Here is a 21,800-nt window from a genome sequence, read left to right as displayed (position 1 = left end):
AGTATTTATTTCCTTCCAACTTTTCTTTTTAGTGATACCAAGAGAAAATCAACCAGGATATTTAGATGATAAAATTCGTTATATATTTTGCTTTTTCCTAGTTAGAGACATTTATGTTGTACTACAGCTTATTTGCAATTTGGTATTTAATCACTTGCTTTTAGCAATAAAATGTCATAATTATTTATTTCCTGGTGATTAATTTTACATTATAATTTATCATGTTCCATATGCATTTAAAAATAAATATTTCATTAAAGATAACATAAGATATTTTAGAGAATAAAACTACAGTTACTGAGATATTTTCTTCTAAAGCTCCTCATTACTTTTGCTAGAATTTTCTTAAAAATTCACTATTTAGATCTTTCTTTAGTATATGTAAAAAAAAAACCTCCAAGTATTCAAAAAAAGATATAAGAGAATCAAAGATGTTATTTCAAAAATAATTATTTACTCATTTTCCAAAATTTGGTTTGTTTTCTTTAGAACACCACCACCAAAGAAGACATATTTTCAAGAATCAAATAGAACTCCAAAAAAAGAGTAAATGATAGCTTTAACATAGGGGACTCTTCAGAAAAATTTTAACAAGATACCTTTAACTTTTTTGATTGATAAGAAGATAAGTTGTCTTAGATTTTTCTCAAAAGTAGCACATATATAGTATTTGATAGAAGTGATATATGCATTTTATATATAAATATATATATACATACACACAATATGTATGTGTGTGTATGTATATATATAATATTTATAGTACTCTCTGAACATAATCAAATAAAAAACCCCTCCTATTCAGTGAGGTTATATTAAATAAGAAATACATTTATGATCATACAGCTGTTGCAGCCCCACAAGTTAGTAATGCACAAGGTGAACTATGAATCTACTATGTTAGAAGGAAACATAAACCTTTTCATAGAGCTGGTTTTGCAGAAGGTGGTAGTCTGGTGGACAAGAAGCCAGAAAGAAAGAAACTGCAAGATGGGGATCAGTAATTTTTAATTTTTAAAACTAGGATGATTATGAAGAACTAAGCTAAACCTACATTGAGGGTCATTTTTGTAAGACATCATGAAAGAATGGTTTCCCTCTATGGGTTCTCTATATATTCTCCTCCTTTCCAAGCAGGAAACCACTCTCCTCAACGAGACGAGAAAGCAGTGATGCAGAGAGCAGCCACTTGTCCTTGGAACAGAGAAGAAACAACATGATTTTGAACTCAGATTCACAGACTTTGACCCCAAATCAAAATGCACAAGTCTGAGCTGTTTCTTTAAGCGTAGACTACTTTCATTGACATTGAAAACAACAAACAATAACCTTGCAGAAAAAGTATTAGCCATAGGGAAAGCATGGTAAATAAATTTCACAGATAATTTCCAACATACTTGTAAGAAACAATTTCTAATATATTAGTCACTAAATCTATGTGAGATCTTAGTCCTCAAAAACATTGATTTGATTTTTATTCTTTCTTCTTTTTAAATATCACTTCTGAAGGTGCAGGGCAAGTAATGGAATGGACAGAGGAAAACTGAGAGAGAAGATTAAAAAAAAATTCAGTTTTCTTTAGGTTTTAGTCCCAGTGGATAAAGCTAGTTCCATACTATTAAGCTCAAAATCTCTACAAAAGTCATAGCATTTCTGGTGCCTCAGGCACTTCCTGAGAAGGGAAAGACCTGTGATAACTAGTCCATTTATTTTGGAAAGTGTGAATTGCATGGAGATCTAAACTCTCTGAGGGATTTTTTTTTTCCTTTTGGTTTTTGAGCTGAAAGACAAACCAATATTCTTTGATACTCAATCTCTGGAGCATGTGGAATGAACAAATGTATAGGTGAGTAGTCCATCTGTGGTGTATAACAGCAGCAACGCCCAACAAAGAAGACATCTTCTACATACCAGCATACCAGGAAGCTTTCCTAGATCATCTTGTAGAGAGCCTGGAGCTGGGGCCACAAGGACTCTCTCCTTCATTGGCTCTAATATGGAAGTCCTGGGTGAGAGCTTCACCAGTGGCTTATTTCATTTTTCTTGTACCCTAAGATTCTAGTGGTTTGTTTCTCATTGAGGGTGTCGAAACTATGCGTTGGTCTTAATTTATGCCGCAATTGAGCCACTGTGGAGAATTCTCAGGTGTCTCTTCATGTTCCAGTGATTCTGTAACTTTCTGTGCTGTCCCTAGGGAACTTTATACATCTTGCCTGGGGTTTAATTGATATTTTTGTTAACATTTCCTATAGGGATTATTAAAAATAATGTGTTATATTAACTCTGAGGAAACCCCATGATCTCCTTAAGTTTGTGCCCAAACAGCGTGTGGTTTTATGCTATGGAATAGGTAAAGCCCTAGATTAAATGTGTTCCTGTGGTGCCAATTTGACATGGAAACTGCTGGGTACAAATAAAAATATGTTTAGGGCATTGTTCCATATTATAAGTGATATTGGGGTTGTCACAACTAATTTAGAGAGGAAGTACTGTGAGTAAAGATACCCAGTTGGGACTAAATATGTTTGAGTACTGATCATCATGAAGTGCAAAGCTTGTGCTAGGAGAAAAAACTGAATGGGCCAGTCTATTGACTGAAGGCTTTGAATGGCAAAAAGTTTGGTTTTCCTCTCTAAGGGATAGAGGTACGAAGCATAGAGGTTTAAAGCATGTTCTGTTCTTGGTGTGAAATACACCCTCAAACAATGAAAGATGTCTATTACTAGGTTTTTTCTGGTGGCCTCTTGACACACAAATATTCTTTAAGAATGTTTATTTTCTGGCAGGGCATGGTGGCTCATGCCTGTAATCCCAGAACTATGTGAGGCCAAGGCTGGTGGATCACTGAGGTCAGGAGTTTGAGATCAGCTTGGCCAACATGGTGAAACCCTGTCTGTACTAAAAATACAAAAATGACCCCGTGTCTACTAAATATACAAAAATAAGCAGATGTGTTGGTGGGTACCTGTAATCCCAGTTACTTGGGAGGCTGAGGCAAGAGGATTACTTGAACCTGGGGGGTGGAGAACTGCTGGTGGAGCAGTGAGCTGAGACTGTGCCATTGCACTCCAGCCTGGGCAACAAGAGTGAAACTCCATTTCAGAAAAAAAAATTTTTTCTGAATTGAAAAGATTTCACTTTTTTTTTTTTTTGAGATGCAGTCTTTCTCTATCATGCAGGCTGTGGGGGAGTGGCATAATATCAGCTCACTGCAACCTTCGCCTCCCAGGTTTGAGAAATTCTCATGCCTTAGCCTTTTCAGTAGCTGGGATTATAGGTGTGCACCATCATGCCTGGCTTAATTTTATATTTTTAGTAGAGACAGGATTTTATCACGTTGCCCAGGCTTGTCTTGAACTCCTGATCTTAGGTGATCCTCCAGCCTTGGCCTCCCAAAGTGCTGGGATTACAGGCATGAGCCACTGTGCTTAGCCAGATCTCACTTTTTTGAAAGGCTTGGGTACATATGCAACTGATTTCTTCTGTCAGCTAAGATTAAAACTAGCGACTTCATGGAAATTTCTGAATGAAAAAGAACATTGCATCGCGGTAAGATCGGGCATGTCCTTAATTTCAACTGTAACGTGATGTATTTATGAGAAAACAGTTTTATTTGAAGTTATAGTAGGCTGTTTATAATATATCCTATTTTTAAGGTAATAAAGAATTCTTCTGTTCAAGATAAAAGAGCAAAATTTAAACCATGGCTTCAAGAATATTAATGTCCCCAAACAGACTTCTTAGTTTTTCTCTGCACTGGAAAATAATTTATATAATGATTTAACGTGGGTCTATTATAACAATGAGTGTACATCTTTCTGGTATATGCTACCTCTGTACCATAGTTAGATTATGTCTGCTCAAGCAGTGTCCTTACTTTATCTTTCAAGACTATGTTGAACTTCTATTCAAATAAATACATTTTGCTGTTAAGGTCTTTAAAAAAAAAACTAGCGAAGATATATCACAGAAAAATAATATATGTATATATGCACCCACCCACCACATAACTACTCAGTGAGGCCACATATGTTTAAAATGTTTTATTGAGCATTGGTATTTATAATTCATGAGCTGAACTTGAACTGCTAAGAAACTGTGAAAATAAGTCTGTACCTGAGGGTGAGCCAGAATATACTACTAAAGCTACTCTCTATAGTTAAAAAAAGTTAAAATCAGAGGTGACCAATTTGGCTTCTTTTTCAGAGATATCTCAGTTTTGGCTAACTGTTAACTGCAGGACTCTCTTCAGAGCATCTTTCATGTCTTTGCTCCGGAGACTGTAGATAAGGGGGTTTAAGAGTGGAATCATTGCGGAGTATACCAGAGTGATGATCTTCTGCATTCCTGCTGAATTCCCTGATGTTGGGCTCACATACATCACCATAAGTGTTCCATAGAATAGAGACACCACCATTAGGTGGGATCCACATGTGGAGAAAGCTTTAGTTCGACCAGCAGCAGAGGGAATACGAAGCACAGCTCTGATGACCAGAGTATAAGACCCCAACATGGAGAGGAAGGGCCCAAAGATAATCATCGAGTTGAAGGTGTAACAGATAAGCTCAGTGGAAGGAGCAGAGATGCAGGCCAGTGCAAACAATGGGCCTGGGTCACACACAAAATGGTCAATGATGTTGGGCCCACAGAAGGGAAGTTGGGAGATCAGAACAATGGGGATTGGATAGCAGAGAAATCTGCCTACCCAGCATACACAGACCAGAATTACACAGAACTTCCCAGTCATGATGGAGGGATAGTGTAATGGGCGACAGATGGCCAGATACCGATCATAAGCCATAAGTGATAAGAAGAAACACTCTGTTGTACCCAATGAAAAAAAGAAATAGAATTGCAGGAAGCAGCCAGAGAAGGAGATGGTTTTAGTCTCAGAGAGGATATTGACTAGCATGTTTGGGACAGTGGAGGAAATGTACCAGCTCTCTTGAAAGGCAAAGTTTCCCAAGAGGATGTACATGTGTGTGTGGAGCCGCCTGTCACATTTCACTGCACAGACGATTGCTCCATTTCCTAGCAGTGCCAGGAGATAGAGAACAAGGATGAATGAGAAGAAGCAGCTCTGCATCTCTCGTTGACCATGGAAACCCAGGAGGACAAACTCAGTCACAAAATGCATTGTTCTGTTCTGGGGGTCCCAAAGCTGTTAGAAAAGCAGAAGTAATCAAAGAATGAATAATAAGGAACATTTGGAGATTTTGCTAACTCATGCTGGATGATGTACTAAACATTTTTATATACATTGTCTCATTTCATCTTCCTAATGACTCTTTTTGCTGCAAGGAGGTATTCTTTACCCTTCTCTTTCACAGACAGGGTGACTGAAGTTCAAAGAGATTTGAAGGGTTCACTTAAATATACGTACAAAACAAGAATCGCCTAGATACACTGGCCTCTTTGGAGACTGGCTTGGAACAAATCACATTTCATTTCACATGTTTCTATAACCCTGAGTCTCAGTAATATTTCATGTTTAATGGTCAAATCATTGCCCCTTAGATACTCTACATATAAATATAAACTTTGGACACATTCTTTTACTTTAAAGCAAAATTGAATATAAATCTGAAGAAAAATAACTACTATATTAAATTGCCTTCTTAGAGCTTCATATGTAGAAGTCCAATAAAGAGCAGATGGAATAAAACTTTGGGGAGTCTTCAGCTCCCTTCCTTTTGCTACTCTCAGGGAGGAGCTGCAGAACCCTTAGGAATCTATAAAATGGTTTGAAAGCTACATATGTAGTTCCTTCTAGATCACGTTCTCCCTGGTGGCATCTGGATTTGATGAATAATCCAGCTGCTTTTTCTTCTGAGGAGCTCTAGTTCTCCCAAAGCCCTTCTTTATGGTGAGCCAGCTTTGTCTCCTTTATTGCTTTTATCCGCTGATCCTGGCACACCCCAAGTCAACAGGTAAACTTCAACATGGTTGAAACTACACAACAGAAGTCTAAGTCCTTTCCCATCATGGTGATAGTGAGGTCTTAAATAACGGAAGGCAGCTGTTATATCTCTTACCCATGACTTGTTTGCAGGCCACCATTTTCCCTGCTTGTCAGCCTTCTTCTCCACCAAATTGCACTATTCTACATCATGGCTCAGCTCTTGAGGGACTTTGCTGTTGGGTAAGTCAATTTCTCTAGTAATAAAACCACATGCCTTCATTTTTACTAGAAATTAAGCCCTAAACTTTATAATTTGTCCCTTCATTATCTTGCTTTTACTGAAATTAAATAATGAATAAAAGGGTCACCACAGGATGTGCAGAGACCAGAAAGATCTTTCTGATATTGGGTATATCAGAAGTTGAGACAAGACTAATAACTTAGATATTTTGCTAACAACCTTCTAGAAACTATTGGTCCAGTAGGCTTATTTCTATGTCCAAAAATATCCTTATTAAAGTTCAGAATATTTGGTTGGGCAAGCCACTATCAATATTTTAAATTTAGCAATATAACAACTTTAAAAGTAGGATAATTTACTGTATTGTTAGCATCATTGTTAACATACCCACAAAATTCCATCTTTACATCATTTATACGATCCACAGAGAAGAAGAGGCCTGCCTTTCAGTACTTGATCAAACCTGGAGCAAACCCAAAAGCATAAATGTTTTATTGCTGAGGTAACTTTGGATATTCATGTTAACAATATTTTAAGAATAATTCAACAATTTATTTAATAAACATGATTTTTAAGAAAATGTAAATTTTGTCCAAGCAGTTCAGTTTAATGAATGAATAATCATGATCACATGCATCAAAATATTTAGAACAGCTGTAATTTCAAATATACTTTTTAAAACTGTTTATATTTGCCAGACTTCATGCTAGATCATTCCTGGAAAATATAATTACTGGGCTTGCAATAAAAAAAAAAAGGTTGGATGCTAAATTTAAATTGTAGCATTTCATATATTTATTTATTTGTTTATTCAATAATTTAACATGTTTATTCACTGTTTATTATATTGCTAGCAGTGCGTTGAGTTCTGGGGGTATAATGTTGAATGTACAAAATAAATTTCCTACCCTTTTTGAACTTAGTTTTTATAAGAACAATCAAGACTGCAGCCTGCATTTCCACAGTCATGTGCATAGACTGAGGGTTCCTTGAGCTGTGTGCTTTTGCAGCATGTCCAACTGCATGCTGTGGGTCTGAAGAAAGATATTTATTCCAGTTAGGGATAATTTGAATAAATCTATGTAGTACAGGGGACATAATAACAAATTTTATTTGGCATAAATTAGATATTCGGGGCTTTTCAAGGCAGTAGGCAGAGAATAAAACATGAATTAATTTATCCTACTCACAGGCCAGGAAACTGTTGGTACTGAGAAGATAAATAAAATTCCAACTGATGACAATTGATCTGGAACCAGACCTCATAAGGCTTGACTCCCACCTCATAAGTTCTGAAGCAGAGTCTCGCTCTATCTACCAGGCTGGAGTGCAGTGATATGATCTCGGCTCACTGCAACCTCCACCTCCCAGTTCAAGCTATTCTCATATCTCAGCTTCCTGAGTAGCTGGGATTATAGGCACCTGCCACCATGGCTGGCTAATTTTTGCATTTTTAGTAGAAATGGGTTTTCACCATGTTGGCCAGCTGGTCTTGAACTCCTGACCTTATGAGATCTGCCCACCTCGACCTTCCAAAGTGTTAGGATTATAGGCATGAGCCACTGTGCCTGGTCCCCACCTGGCTCATTATTTGACTTCATAATGTTTAAGACCTTGGTGGCATTATTTCAGGTGAAGTGAAATTGTAGTTATCTATGGAATACAGGGTCAGAGAAAGATGAATAAATAAACTTCTCAGATAATTTAAAAATCTCACTGCATTCATTTCTATTGCCTCTACCACCAAAGTATATCTATTAGTAGCTCAAATAGTAAGCTTAAATTCACCTCTGATCTTTCTGTTCACCTCAAGTGAGAGTACAAATGGGCAATTGGAGAGAAGAGGAGGAACAAAGCTCTTGGGCAATACATTCTATGTGAACTGACAAGGAAGCCACATCCTCCTCCACAGCCCCATCCGCTTGCTTGGAATTCTGAAAGAGCACTTTTAGAATTACAAGTGTGAGGGCTCTTCTTCTCTTAAGTATTGATGTTTTAAATGATTATGGCTATAGTATCTGTTTGGTTTAATTTGCATTTCTTTTAAAACTTGCTTTTATTATTAGCTTATATCCTTTTCATTTTTTGAGGTAGTTTGACATTTTCTTATTTGTAACATCTTTTTATAATTTTTTTTCCTTTGGTCATATGATACAGGTATTTTTAAATTTAGTTTTTAGCTTTACTTATGGGGCTTTTAAAAAAAATCTGTATTCTGTTGATATTTTTTTTCCCCTGAGGTAGAGTCTCACTCCCATCGCCCAGGCTGGAGTGTAGTGGCATGATCATGGTTCACTGCAGCCTTGACTTCCTGGGCTCAGATGATCCTCCCATCTTAGTTTCATGAGTAGCTGGGACTAGAGGTGTGTGCCACCATGCCTAATTTTTGTACTTTTAGTAGAGATGGGCTTTCACAGTTGCCCAGACTACTTATGGTGCTTTTCATAGAAGTTTGCATTTTGTGTGTAGTCAAATTAGTTGGCTTCTTGTTTTTTTTTTGTTTTTGTTTTTGTTTCTTGAGACAGAGTTTTGCTCTTGTTGCCCAGGCTGGAGTACAATGGCATGATCTCAGCTCACTGCAACCTCCCTGGTTCAAGTGATTCACCTGCCTCAGCCTCCTGAGTAGCTGGGATTACAGGCATGTGCCACCATGCCCGGCTAATTTTTTATATTTTTAATAGAGATGTAGTTTCACCATGTTGGCTAGCCTGGTCTCAAACTCCTGACCTTAGGTGATCCACCCACCTCGGCCTCCTAGGGTACTGGGATTCCAGGGGTGAGCCACCACACCTGGCCAAATCATTTGATGTTTTTCTTAATACTTTTTGTCCCCTGGCATCACGTTACCCTGTCCTAGAGTTATGTAAATGTTAACCTGTAATTCATTTTATTTTGTGGTTTTTATATTTTACATGTGGAATTTAATTATTTAACACATCTGAAAAAAAAAGTTAATCTGTAGGTAAATCCAAAGGAAAGAGAGTCTGTTGTTCTACTTCTTTCTTGGTTTTCACCTGCCACTTGTCACTTGCCAACAACTCTGAAAAAATAACAGCTTGCTTTATTGCTCCAGCTAAAGAATACTCTGTCAATAAAAACTTCACTGACTAATTTATAAACAAAGAGGTACAAGACTCAGGATAAATTCTAACTGAAGGGAATTTAATGGTACCCTCCAAATAAGACAGACATTTGAGCATTATTTTCCCTAACTGAGTTGGATAGTGAGAACTCTGAGATACCTGAGTGAGCCCTTAGTGTGAATATATCACCAGGGCATTCTTTAGGAGTATGCTGGGAGAAGAGAAGTGAGGGTCCAATGTTCCTTCAAAGAACAAAGGAACAAATAATTAACAGATTTTAAGAAGAGCCACATAGTCTTAGCATCTGGCAGCACTGAACGCAGGGGAGCAGTGGTGTACTGATGCAGGCAGACTTTCCTTACATACCTAGCAGCATTTCTGGCTCCACGAGGAAGATGTGAAACAAACTCCAGATGCAGGAGTCTCCACATTTGCACCATCTAAAAGTTGAGTCATGGTTGAAGAATGTTATTTGTGGTTCCAGAAACTTGCTTCCTTTAGTATTCTGAATGAAATGAAATGTGTTTTTCACATCAGCAATTATTGAGTATTTACAAGTCTCTCCTGAATAGGATCCATAGTTCCCCAGTGTTCATTGCCAGCCACCTACTTCCTGTGCCTGTACTTCTGAGCATGCATCGAATTCTATCTGTATCTTTTTATGGTTTCCGTTTTCCCCAGTGGTTTGACTAGTGAGACACAGAAGTCAGGATAAGTATCTAAGAGACACCATAAACACTTTCCCCTTTGTGGAGATATCCTCCCTCTAAGGAACTAATCTGCCTGTGGGTGTGGTGGGTGTGGTTAATGCAGGAGGAGGAGGAGAGAGAAAGAATATGTGTGTATATGTGTTCATCTGAGTGTATGTGTTTATGTGTATTTATTTGTATGTGATTTTCTCTCCAAAATAAACTTCATTCCTTTTTTAAAAAATTCCATATAATTAACAAACATTTGTCAGTTATACATTAACTACACACCTACTGTGTGTCAGACTCTGAGCTAAACCTTGAGTATACATAGACAGGAGCCAACAAGGTCAAGACTTCACAGAGATTACATACTTGTTTTGGGCTCAAATATGAAGATATGAAGCAAATCTCTATTATATAATTTGAACTAGACTTGCTTCATACTTGGTGCCTAACCTGGAACACCTAAAATTTTTTTAATCTATATGTCATTTGCTTAATTTTGTTATAGTGAACATAAAGAATCTCCTGTATCAATTTTTTTTTTAATTTTTTATTGCATTTTAGGTTTGGGGGTACATGTGCAGAACATGCAAGACTGTTGCATAGGTACACACATGGCAGTGTGTTTTGCTTTCTTTCTCCCCTTCACCCACATTTGGCATTTCTCCCCAGGCTATCCCTCCCCACCTCCCCCTCCCACTGGCCCTCCCCATTTTCCCCCAATAGACCCCAGTGTTTAGTACTCTTCTCTCTGTGTCCATGCGTTCTCATTTTTCATCACCTGTTTGAACACGTGCGTTTGAAAAAGTTTAGTTATCAGTAAAGGCAGATTTGTAATTCTGTTGACTGACATCATGATACAATGTTAGTGAAGATGAAAGTTTGGCACTGTAAATGGTTATGAATTCTTTCAAGGATATAAGGGAATAAAAGAAACAAATTGAGGTGAGAACCTGAGATTAATATAAACGTAGCAAGAACTCCAGAAGGGAACACAACTGAGCTTAAGGGTAAGGCTGTGTAAGTGTAGAGGGAATTCTTGAAAATGAAATCCCTGTACTAACACTATCAGTATCACTTGAGACCTATTAGAAACACATGATCTTAGTATTTACTGAGATCTAGTGAGCCAAAAACTTGGAATGTAGAGCCCAGTTGTCTGTCTAACAAACTTTTTTTTTTTAATTTTAAAATATGTTTATTGACCGTTTGGATATATTATTATTATTATTTTTAAAATTTTTTTATTGCATTTTAGGTTTTGGGGTACATGTGCAGAACATGCAAGACAGTTACATAGGTACACACATGGCAGTGTGTTTTGCTTCCTTTCTCCCCTTCACCCACATTTGGCATTTCTCCCCAGGCTATCCCCAAACTTTCTAGGTGTTTGTAAGGCACACGGAAGCTTAAAAGCCACTATGGATGACCATGGAACATTAAAGTCTGGGTTAGGGATATTTGAAACCACTTCTAAGTTTGGGAGAGATTTCAGTAGAACTGGAAATTAAACATGTTTGGGAGACAGGGTTAAAAATGGTATTTGAAGGGATAATTGGCCCATGGAACTGAGTTACAGGTGATGTTGTATGTCAGGCTAAGACTTAGATATTTAGAAAATCATTACTAGAGATTAAGGGTCTGAACCCTCGTGTGAAGGGTGCAGCACCTAAGCTGGAGTCCGGTAGAAGCGGGCCGGCACCCCCTTTTCACTTCTAGGCCAGCCTTAAGATTAGACATGGCCCAGAACTTGAAGGACTTGGCGGGACGCCTGCCCGCCGGGCCCCGGGGAATGGGCACCACGCTGAAGCTGCTGCTGGGGACTGGCGCTGTGGCCTATGGTGTCCGCGAATCCGTGTTCACCGTGGAAGGCGGGCACAGAGCCATCTTCTTCAATCGGATCGATGGAGTGCAGCGGGACACTATCCTGGCCGAGGGCCTTCACTTCAGAATCCCCTGGTTCCAGTACCCCATTATCTATGACATTCGGGCCAGACCTCGGAAAATCTCCTCCCCCACAGGCTCCAAAGACCTGCAGATGGTGAATATCTCCCTGTGAGGGCTGTCTCGACCCAATGCTCAGGAGCTTCCTAGCATGTACCAGCGCCTAGGGCTAGACTACAAGGAAGGAGTGTTGCCGTCGATTGTCAAGGAGGTGCTCAAGAGTGTGGTGGCGAAGTTCAATGCCTCACAGCTGATCGCCCAGCACGCCCAGGTATCCCTGTTAATCTGCCGGGAGCTGACAGAGAGGGCCAAGGACTTCAGCCTCATACTGGATGATGTAGCCATCACAGAGGTGAGCTTTAGCTGAGAGTACACAGCTGCTGTAGAAGCCAAACAAGTGGCCCAGCAGGAGGCCCAGCGGGCCCAGTTCTTGGCAGAAGAAGCGAAGCAGGAACAGCGGCAGAAGATCGTGCAGGCCGAGGCTGAGGCCGAGGCTGAGGCCGAGGCTGCCAAGATGCTTCGAGAAGCTCTGAGCAAGAACCCTGGCTACATCAAACTTCGCGAGATCCGGGCAGCCCAGAATATCTCCAAGACGATCGCCACATCACAGAATTGCATCTATCTCACTGCTGACAACCTTGTGCTGAACCTACAGGGTGAAAGTTTCACCCGAGGAAGTGACAGCCTCATCAAGGGTAAGAAATGAGCCTAGTCACCGAGAACTCCATCCCCAGAAGAAGTGGATCTGCTTCTCCTGTTTTTGAGGAGCCAGCCTGGGGTCCAGCACAGCCCTACCCCCACCCCAGAATCATGTGATGGTCCCCTGCACCTGTCCCCCAAACCCCTCTTGGATTAAGGAAGACTGAAGACCAGCCCCTTTTCTGGGGAATTACTTTCCTCCTCCCTGTGTCGGCCGGGGATGTTGGGACAGTGTGTGATTTCTCAATGATTTCCTACAGTGTTGTTCCCTCCCTCAAGGCTGGAAGGAGATAACCACCAACCCAGGAATTCTCAATAAATTTTTATTACTTAAGCTCAGAAAAAAAAAAAAAAAGAAAATTATTACTAGATTAAACATCTAGAGAAGCTTTTGAAAGAGGTCTGGGATAGGCAGAAAATAGTGGAGAAGATTATTCAGGCATTGTCTGAAATGGAGTGACCTGGGTTAAAAAAGGAAGCACTTGGGTGGGAGTAGAGTTGAACTTAAAGAGAAGGTGGTGAGAAAACAAAGAAAATTATGACATAGAAAGTATTAGTCCTAGTTTGAATATTTTCACTTATTAGCTGTAAGAGCTTGCTGTGCTCCAGTTTCCTCAAATATTAAAACCATGTTTATCATCCCTGTGTAACTTATAGGACTAATATGATAAATGAGATAATAGAGTTGAAAATATTTTATAAATGTTTTAAAATAAATTTATTTAAAAATTTTTATAATTATATAATTATAATTAAATGTCATTAAAGAGCCTCAGAGGTAGATTTCTAATTTTCTATTGTCTCTTAATTAATGTCAAAAAACCATTCCAGAATTAGAACTTCTTAGGGTCTAGAGGACTTCCTATTCCTCTGGAGCAACTAGAGGATTCTTTTCCCCTCCCCAAGTATATATTCTCAGATAGGTTACAGATACAAATTCCTTTAAAAAGAAACGAGCAGAGAGTGGTGGTGCACACCTGTAATCCCAGCACTGTGGGAGGTTGAGGCAGGAGAATCACTTGAGCCCAGGAGTTCAAGAACAGCCTGGCTAACATGGTGAAACCCCATTTCTACAAACAAACAAGCAAACAAACAAATAAACAAACACCAAAATTTGCTGAGCGTGGAGGCACATGCCTTTAGTCTCAGCTACTTGGGCAGCTGAGGTGGGAGGATCATGTGAGCCTGGGGAGGTTGAGGATGCAGTTAGCTGTGATTGCATCACTGCGTTCCCAGCCTGGGTGTCAAAATGAGACCCTCTCTCAAAAAAAAAATGTATAAAAAACCCAAAGGTTTTAAATTTGACAATTAGAAATAAGAGTTTAAAAATGCCCATTTCTTTCTCTAGTATATTGCCAACAAAACAGGGGGATAATTCTTTTATAATATAAATAAGAGTATGTTACTTCCCTGCTCAAAACCTTCCAAATGCTTCTCATCTCATGCAGAATTACATATAAAACATGAATAAAATAAATTGAAGAAAATACAAATAAATAGAAAATACTCTGTGTTCATGAATTAAAAGCATTAATATTGTTTAAATATCTAGATTACCCGATGTGATTTTGAGAGTCAATGCAATCCCTATTAAAATATCAGTGACCTTGTTCAGAGCAATAGAAAACACAGCCCTAAAATCCATATGGAATCACAAAATCCCTCAAATAGCTAAGGCAGTTATGAACAGAAAGAACAAAGCTGAGGCATCACACTGATTTCAAACTATACTACAAAGTAATAGTAATTCAAACAGCATGCCACTTAAAATTGGTGTAAAAAAATGACTCATCAACCAGTGGAAAAGAATAGAGAGCTCACAAGTGAGCCTAGGCATGGTCAACTGATTTCTGACAAAGGGGCCAAGAACACACATTGGGAAAAGGATAGTCTCTTCAATAATGGTGTTGGGAAAACCAGATATTCATATGCATAAGAATGAAATTGGACCCTTATTTGACTCTATACACAAAAATCAACTACACACACACACACACACACACACACACACCCAGCAGTCTCAGTTCTGGGTATTTACCTAAAAGATTTGAAATCAGGATGTCAAAGAGATGTCTGCCCTCCCACATTCCTTGCAAACTTATTCACTATAGTTGAATTATGGAATCAACCTAAATGTCCATCAATAGATAATAAAGAAAATGTGGTGTATGTACACAGTGGAATAGCATTCAGCCTTAAAAAGAGGGAAATTTTGTCATTTGTGACAATATGGATGGAACTGGAGAATATTATGCTAAGTGAAATGGGGCAAGCCCAGAAAGACAAATATACCGCATGTTTTCACTTATTTGTGGAATCCCCAAATTTCAAACTCAAGGAAGCAGGACAGTAGAATGGTGGTTACCAAAGGCTGTGGGAAGAGGGGTCTGGATAATGGTGAGGCAACGATGGGCAAAGGATGCAAAGCCTCTGACAGGAGGAATAAGTGTTTTTGTTTTTTTTTTTTTTCTTGGCAATATATTGCCCAGGGTGGTGAACATAGAAAATAATGTATTATATATTTTAAAATTGTTAAGATAATGAATTTCAAATATTCTTTTCTCTTTTTTTGAGACAGAGTCTTACTCTGTCACCCAGTCTGGAATACACTGATGCAATCTTGGCTCACTGCAACCTCTGCCTCCTGCATTCAAGTGATTCTTGTGTCTCTGCTTCCTGAGTAGCTGGGATTACAGGCATGCACCACCATGCCCAGCTAATTTTTGTATTTTTAGTAGGGAGAGGGTTTCACCATGCTGGCCAGGCTGGTTTTGAACTCCTGGGCTCAGATGATCTGCCTGTCTCGGCCTTCCAAAGTGCTGGGATTACAAGCATGAGCCACGGCGCCCCGCCATAAATTTCAAATATTCTTACCACAGAAAATATTTGAGGTGATGGATATGTTAGCTGATTTAATTATTCTGCATTATGTTCATAATCATAGTATTACTTTGTACCCCATACACATACACAATTCTAATTTGTCAATTTATAATTTTTTTAAAAAAGTTATTACTATATTTTACAAGGTCCTACAGAATTTGGAACCCTGTTCACTCCCTGGCTTCATCTCTAATACTCTTCCTTTTAAACTCTTTTTTGTTTTGAGTTTTATTTCTTATTTTTTAAATTAATTTAGTTTTTTTATTGTACTTTAAGTTCTGGGGTACATGTGCAGTTTTTTTTTTTTTTTGAGACAGGGTCTTGCTCTGTTGCCCAGGTTGGAGTGCAGTGGTGCAATCTCAGCTCACTGCAACCTCCGCCTCCAGGGTTCAAGCGATTCTCCTGCCTCAGCCTTCTGAGTAGCTGGGATTACAGGCACGCGCCACCACACCCAGCTAATTTTTGTATTTTTAGTAGAGATGGGTTTTCACCATGTTGGTCAGGATGGTCTTGAACTCCTGACCTCATGATCTGCCCACCTCAGTCTCCCAAAGTGCTAGGATTACAGGTGTGAGCCACCGAGCCTGGCCTTAAACTCTTTACTCCAGTCAGACCAACCTCCTTGCTGTTACTTGGATACAATGGTGTCTCCAAATCTTAAAGATAATTTGCTTCCCTCTCTTTGGAAGGCTCGTCTCTCACTGTCTACCTGGCTCATTCCTTCATCTGCTTCAAGCATTTGTTTAAATATTGCCTTCTCAGTGTAGCCTCCCTGGTCATCCTGTTTAATGATGACAGCTCTTTTCTTTCTTCCACACTTCCTGTCCTCTTTGCCCTTTTTGCATAGCACTTATTACTTTCTGATATGCTATATATTTTACTTATTTTTTTTATTGTCTGTCTCTCCCTTATGAGAGTGTAAACCCCTGGTGGATAGTGATTTTGACTCTTTTGGTCATGGTATATATCTAGTGCTTAGGACCTAACAGGTGTTCAATTAATATTATCTGAAGGAAAGAATGACCACGATTTTACTATTTTATTTTTATTTTTTTTACAATTTTACTATTTTATGTGATGTTAAAACATATGCTGCTTACATAAGGATTAAACTTTCAGTTTGTCCTTGTCTGGAAGACTTTCAACCATCAAGAGCCAAGGGGTGGAGGGGCAAAAAATTGTTCTGTTACTAAATCCTTTGGCTCTGTATTCATTAGACATTTAAATTTGATTCTTTCTTCACTTTAAACATATTTAACAGTCTTCAGAAATGCCTTAAGTATAACTGCTCTTCTATCTTCCATCCCTATCTCTAGTAATCAAAACTATACTGTATGAAATAGGACAGATAAAATGCCCTCATATATCATCTACTGGAGTCACCTGTGTTGAAAATACGGTTGTTTCATTTGGAATGTAATATGAATCAACTATGGTTTAGCTCTGCCATGTTAGTTGAGAAATAAAACAAAGAAGGATCTTGATAAGAAAAGTTCGCCTTCAAAGTGTGTAATGGAGAAGTAGAATCAGAAAATCAGGTCTTTCTTAATTAATCTTTTATGTCTGGACAATGGTTTGCTTGGTCTCTTGTAGATGACTTCATTCTCATTCTATCCTCAAGACCTTCTTCAATGCAGCCTTCATCTCCTTGTTTCATAAGCTGTAAATCAGGGGGTTTAAGAATGGGGTCACCACAGAATAGGACAAAGTTATAATCTTCTGAATTGCAGCTGGGTTATCAGTTTTGGGGCTCACATACATTGCCAATAGGGCCCCAAAGAATAAACACACCACTGTTAGATGAGATCCACAGGTGGAAAGGGCTTTCTGCTGGCCAGCTGCTGAAGGGACTTTTGATACAGCTATCAATAAAACCAAGTAGGAACCACAGATGTACAGAAGAGTGAGCATGATGATGGGGGAGCTCAGGGTATAGAAGATGATCTTTTTTTTTTTTGAGATGAAGTTTCGCTCTTGTTACCCAGGCTGGAGTGCAATGGCGCGATCTCAGCTCACCGCAACCTCCGCCTCCTGGGTTCAGGCAATTCTCCTGCCTCAGTCTCCTGAGTAGCTGTGATTACAGGCACGGGCCACCATGCCCAGCTATTTTTTTTGTATTTTTAGTAGAGACAGGGTTTCACCGTGTTGACCAGGATGGTCTCGATCTCTTGACCTCGTGATCCCCCCCCGCCTCGGCCTCCCAAAGTCCCGGGATTACAGGCTTGAGCCACAGCTCCCGGCCAGAAGATGATCTTAGTGATAGGAGCAGGGGCACAAGACAGACCTATCAGTGGGTCCATGTCACACACAAAGTGATTGATGATGTTGGGGCCACAGAAAGGCAATTGAGAGAGTTGCACAGTGGAGATGGAGTAACTGAGGAACCCAAACACCCAGGAAAAAGACATCAAGATGAAGCAGAGTTGTAGGTCATGATGGTGGGGTAGTGCAGTGGGCGACAGATAGCGAGGTACCGATCATATGCCATGATGCAGAGGAAGTATGCTTCTATTGTACCAAGGGAAGTAAAAAAATAGAACTGGAGGAAACAGCCAATAAAGAAGATAGTTTTTGTCTCTGAGAGGAAGTTGACTAGCATGTTGGGTACAGTGGAGGTAACATACCAGATTTCAAGAAAAGCAGTTTCCCAGGAGAATATACATTGGGGTACAGAGCCGTTTGTCCAATCGCACAGCACAGACAACATTCCTGTTTCCTATCATGGTAAATATGTAGATCATAAAAAATAGTCAGAAGAGGAAACTTTGCATCTCCTGACAACCAGGAAAGCCAAGAAGAACAAACTCCATCACAATGCTTGTGCCACCATGCCTGACTAATTTTTTGTATTTTTAGTAGAGATAGGGTTTCACCATGTTAGCCAGCTGGTCTTGATCTCCTGACCTCGTGATCTGCCTGCCTTGGACTCCCAAAGTGCTGGGATTATAGGCGTGAGCCTCCACGCCTGACAGGGATAAGATTTTGCAGTGTTGGCCAGGCTGGTCTCAAACCCCTGACCTCAAGTGATCCACCTGCCTGGGGCTCCCAAAGTGCTGGGATTACAGGCATGAACCACCACACCTGGCCAGTTTTCCTTCTCAATTTTTCAACACTGAATTGTACACATCAGAGATGATTGTACATGCTGGATGTTACCACATAAAGTTGGATAGTACAGTTGTGGGATGCAGCAGCTACACATATGAACTAGAAAGAAAAATGAGCTGCTCCTTAGGAAGAACTGGGAGCATAGTTTTATGAGGTAAGCACATAGTTTGGTGAGGAAGGAAGAGAACACTCACTGTAGTAGTCTATGTGGTGACATACCACAGTTACATTAGGTTCACAACTGATTGATTCACTCCAGTAATACTTAACAAAGTCATCCTGTTATATACTTTACTTAAAAGAAAATAAATGATAAAGTAAGATTGACTTGAGTTCAAATACTGTACAACATACTATGTGCCTGTGGCAAGATACCATCTATTTTGCTGAGCTTTTGTGAAAATATTGTTGAAGTACAGTTTCCTAGTACATGTTGTAGTGCCTAGTACAGTTCCTGGAATATATTAGGACCTGCAACATTTATAGCTATTAGTGTTCATAAGACTAATACTAATAAATATAATGACAAAGTAACTAGTGTAGTTTTTTAGCACAATCATTTAAAACCTAAATGAAAAACAATACATTTATTTTTAATATTTATTCATTTATTTTTGAGACAGGGCCTTATTCTTTCACCCACACTGGAGTGCAGTGGTGGGATCACAGTTCATTGCAGCCTTGACCTCCCAAGCTCAAGTGATCCTACTGCCTCAACCCTCTGAGTAGCTGGGACAATAGATGTATGCCACCATGCCAGGTTAATTGTGAAATGTTTTGTAGAGAAAGGTTCTCAACAGGTTCTTCATCCTGGAGAACCATTGGCCCATCAAAGTGTTGGGATTACAGGTTTCATCCTTTGCCCCCATCCAATGAATTTAAGTGAAACTAAATGACTAGATTAAAAAGTCACTCAGTTCCCATTTATCTCATAGTGAAGCTATGGGCAGCTCCTTTTAGTTGTTTAGATTTATTTTTCTGACCTTCTTATATATTCTGGCACTTAGAAATATACAGCTTTGTCTGACATAAAGAAAGAAGATATAAAAACACAGTAGTGTTAATAATTCAAAAGGCAGAAAATTAAGTATTAAAGGGCATTACATTTTCTGGGATGTGCATAAAAGTAATGGGAATAAGTTATATTTAATCGGGGCATTGTAGGAAGTGAGTTATTAAGCATGACATCAAGCAGTCTTCTAATACCAAATTATGTAATTTATCAAATTTCTGAATAATGAGGCATTTCTTTGCAAATTATTAGGCCAGAACGTTTAGGGAAGTGTTCAGCTGAGGAAGATCTGGGTAGCTGGGCACAGGTGTCAACAGTTCATTGTAACACTTACTGTAATATTGGAGATGCTGTGCATGAAATCATGTGTCTAGAAACTCACAGAATTTTGCAAAAATATGTTAATATTATAAAGGCATTCCTGAAGAGCTCAAAAGAAACAGTTATGGCAATAGGATAATTCTGTTGGGCAGTAGTTGTAGCCACAGGAAAGAAGCACACTCCTCCTATGGTCAGCTCTTGAGATGTGGGCCTCAACTGACAGGGTGGTATTTTCATCAAGGGCTACATGCAGGACCTCAATCACCTCCAGGCACCCAGAACTTCCAGTTATCTCATCCAGCAGAGAAAGGTCAACAGGTGAGTTTTATATATTAATTACTTTTGTGGCAAAATAGCTGAAAGCAGTGGCATATGAACCTCATGAAGAGATTTCAGAAAGAGGGTGCAGGTGATGACGAAGTCAGTGTCATTGCGATTCAGGGGTGCAATTAAAGTTTTATCTTGGAGATTGTTGTGATCAGTCTTCCCTTGGGCTGGTTTATGACTCCCTCAAGAGTCCTTGTTATAGCATCCTTTCTTCCACCCACAGTTTTCATGTATTTTAGGGCAAATTGGGCTCCAGAGCAAAGGCAATAAGAATGTTTTGAAAGGCAATGATGAGATGTCTATGTGGAATTCCAGATAACATCTTTTTGTTTGTAGAAAAAGTTCTAAAAAACTGATTTCTAGAAAATTAGTTGAGTCTTCTTTTTTCTTGAATCTAGCTAAAGTCTTGTCCACTTAGTTCATCTTTTTGAGTAACAAACTTTTGGTTTTGTTCATTTTCTCTACTGTTTTCTATTTCCTTCTTTATTTATCCCTGCTGTAGTCTTCATTATTTCCTACCATTTGCTAGCTTTGAAGTTAGTTTGTTCTTCTTTTTGTAGTTTCTTATGGTATAAAGTTAGGTTTTCGAGTTGAGATTTTTCTTCTTTTATAATGTAAGCCTTTAGAGCTATAAATTTCTTTCTTAGCACTGCTTTCTTTTCACCTTGTAAATTTTGGTATGTTGCGTTGTCATTTTTATTTGTCTCAAGATACTTTATTATTTCCCTTGTGACATCTTCTGTGACTCATCGCTTGCTTTAGAGTGTGTTGTTGAATATCCACATATTTGTGGAGATTTTAGTTTTCTTTTGCTGTTGATTTACAGTTTTAGTCCATTGTGATTTGGGAAAGATAGGTATGATTTTAATCTTTCAAAATGATTAAGGCTGTTTTGTGACCTAACATACAGTCTAGGCTGGAGGATTAAAATATTTTACTTAGAAATTTTGAGGTGTGTCAATTCATAAAACAAAGGGAAGAGAATGGCAAAGTCTTTAACATCAAGCCCATAGACTGGGCAACATAAAGAAACCCAATTTCTACCAAAAAAAAAAAAAAATTAGCCAGGCATGGTGGCATGTGCCTGTGGTCCCAGCTACTTGAGGGGCTAAGGTGGGAGGATTGCTTGAGCCTGAGAGGTTGAGGCTGCAATGAGCTGTGATCAAACCACTCTACTTTAGCCTGGGTGATAGAGGGAGACACTGTCTAAAAAAACCCCAAACAACAACAACAAAAAGAAACCGTAACATCTTTGAGCCAAAAAAAAAAAAAAAAAAAAAAAAAAAGATTACAGCCAGTATAATAGGGAAATTAAAGAAAATGGTATTTATAAATTCAAACAAGAGCTGAACCACGGCCACAGTCTTCCAGGAATGACTTATTTCTGACTCCCTTCTGAGTGGCATCAGCTCTAGCTCTGGTTCATCCTTACCTGAGGATGAAGACCATTAGGGCACCAGCTTTCTGTGACCCCTTCCCCCCTTTCCCCCCACCCTGCCCCAGATTCCTATTTCCATCTCTTTAGCTAGATATTGTCCTGAAGCATAAGGATTTGAACTACAGCATAAATGGCCTTAGTGCTCAC

At 39.0% G+C, this 21,800-nt stretch overlaps 1 protein-coding gene and 1 pseudogene across 2 annotated transcripts; one reads left to right on the top strand and one right to left on the bottom strand.

Annotated features, from left to right (window-relative positions):
• Positions 1-4,045: 4,045 nt before the first annotated feature.
• On the bottom strand, positions 4,046-5,201 carry OR11H6 (olfactory receptor family 11 subfamily H member 6). Its single transcript, XM_035259950.2, has one exon. It carries the CDS (start codon positions 5,135-5,137, stop codon positions 4,214-4,216), a length of 924 nt encoding a protein of 307 aa, XP_035115841.2. The 5' UTR covers positions 5,138-5,201; the 3' UTR covers positions 4,046-4,213.
• Positions 5,202-11,186: 5,985 nt separating this feature from the next.
• On the top strand, positions 11,187-12,898 carry LOC100392713 (prohibitin-2 pseudogene; annotated as a pseudogene). The gene has a single exon (XR_008474334.2). The product of XR_008474334.2 is annotated as a prohibitin-2 pseudogene (transcript).
• Positions 12,899-21,800: the final 8,902 nt, after the last annotated feature.

The sequence above is a fragment of the Callithrix jacchus genome, chromosome 8 (assembly GCF_049354715.1).
Source record: "Callithrix jacchus isolate 240 chromosome 8, calJac240_pri, whole genome shotgun sequence".
Classification (NCBI taxonomy): Eukaryota; Metazoa; Chordata; class Mammalia; order Primates; family Cebidae; genus Callithrix; species Callithrix jacchus.
Note: the sequence above shows the minus strand (reverse complement) of the source record. Positions and strands in the feature narration are given on the sequence as shown.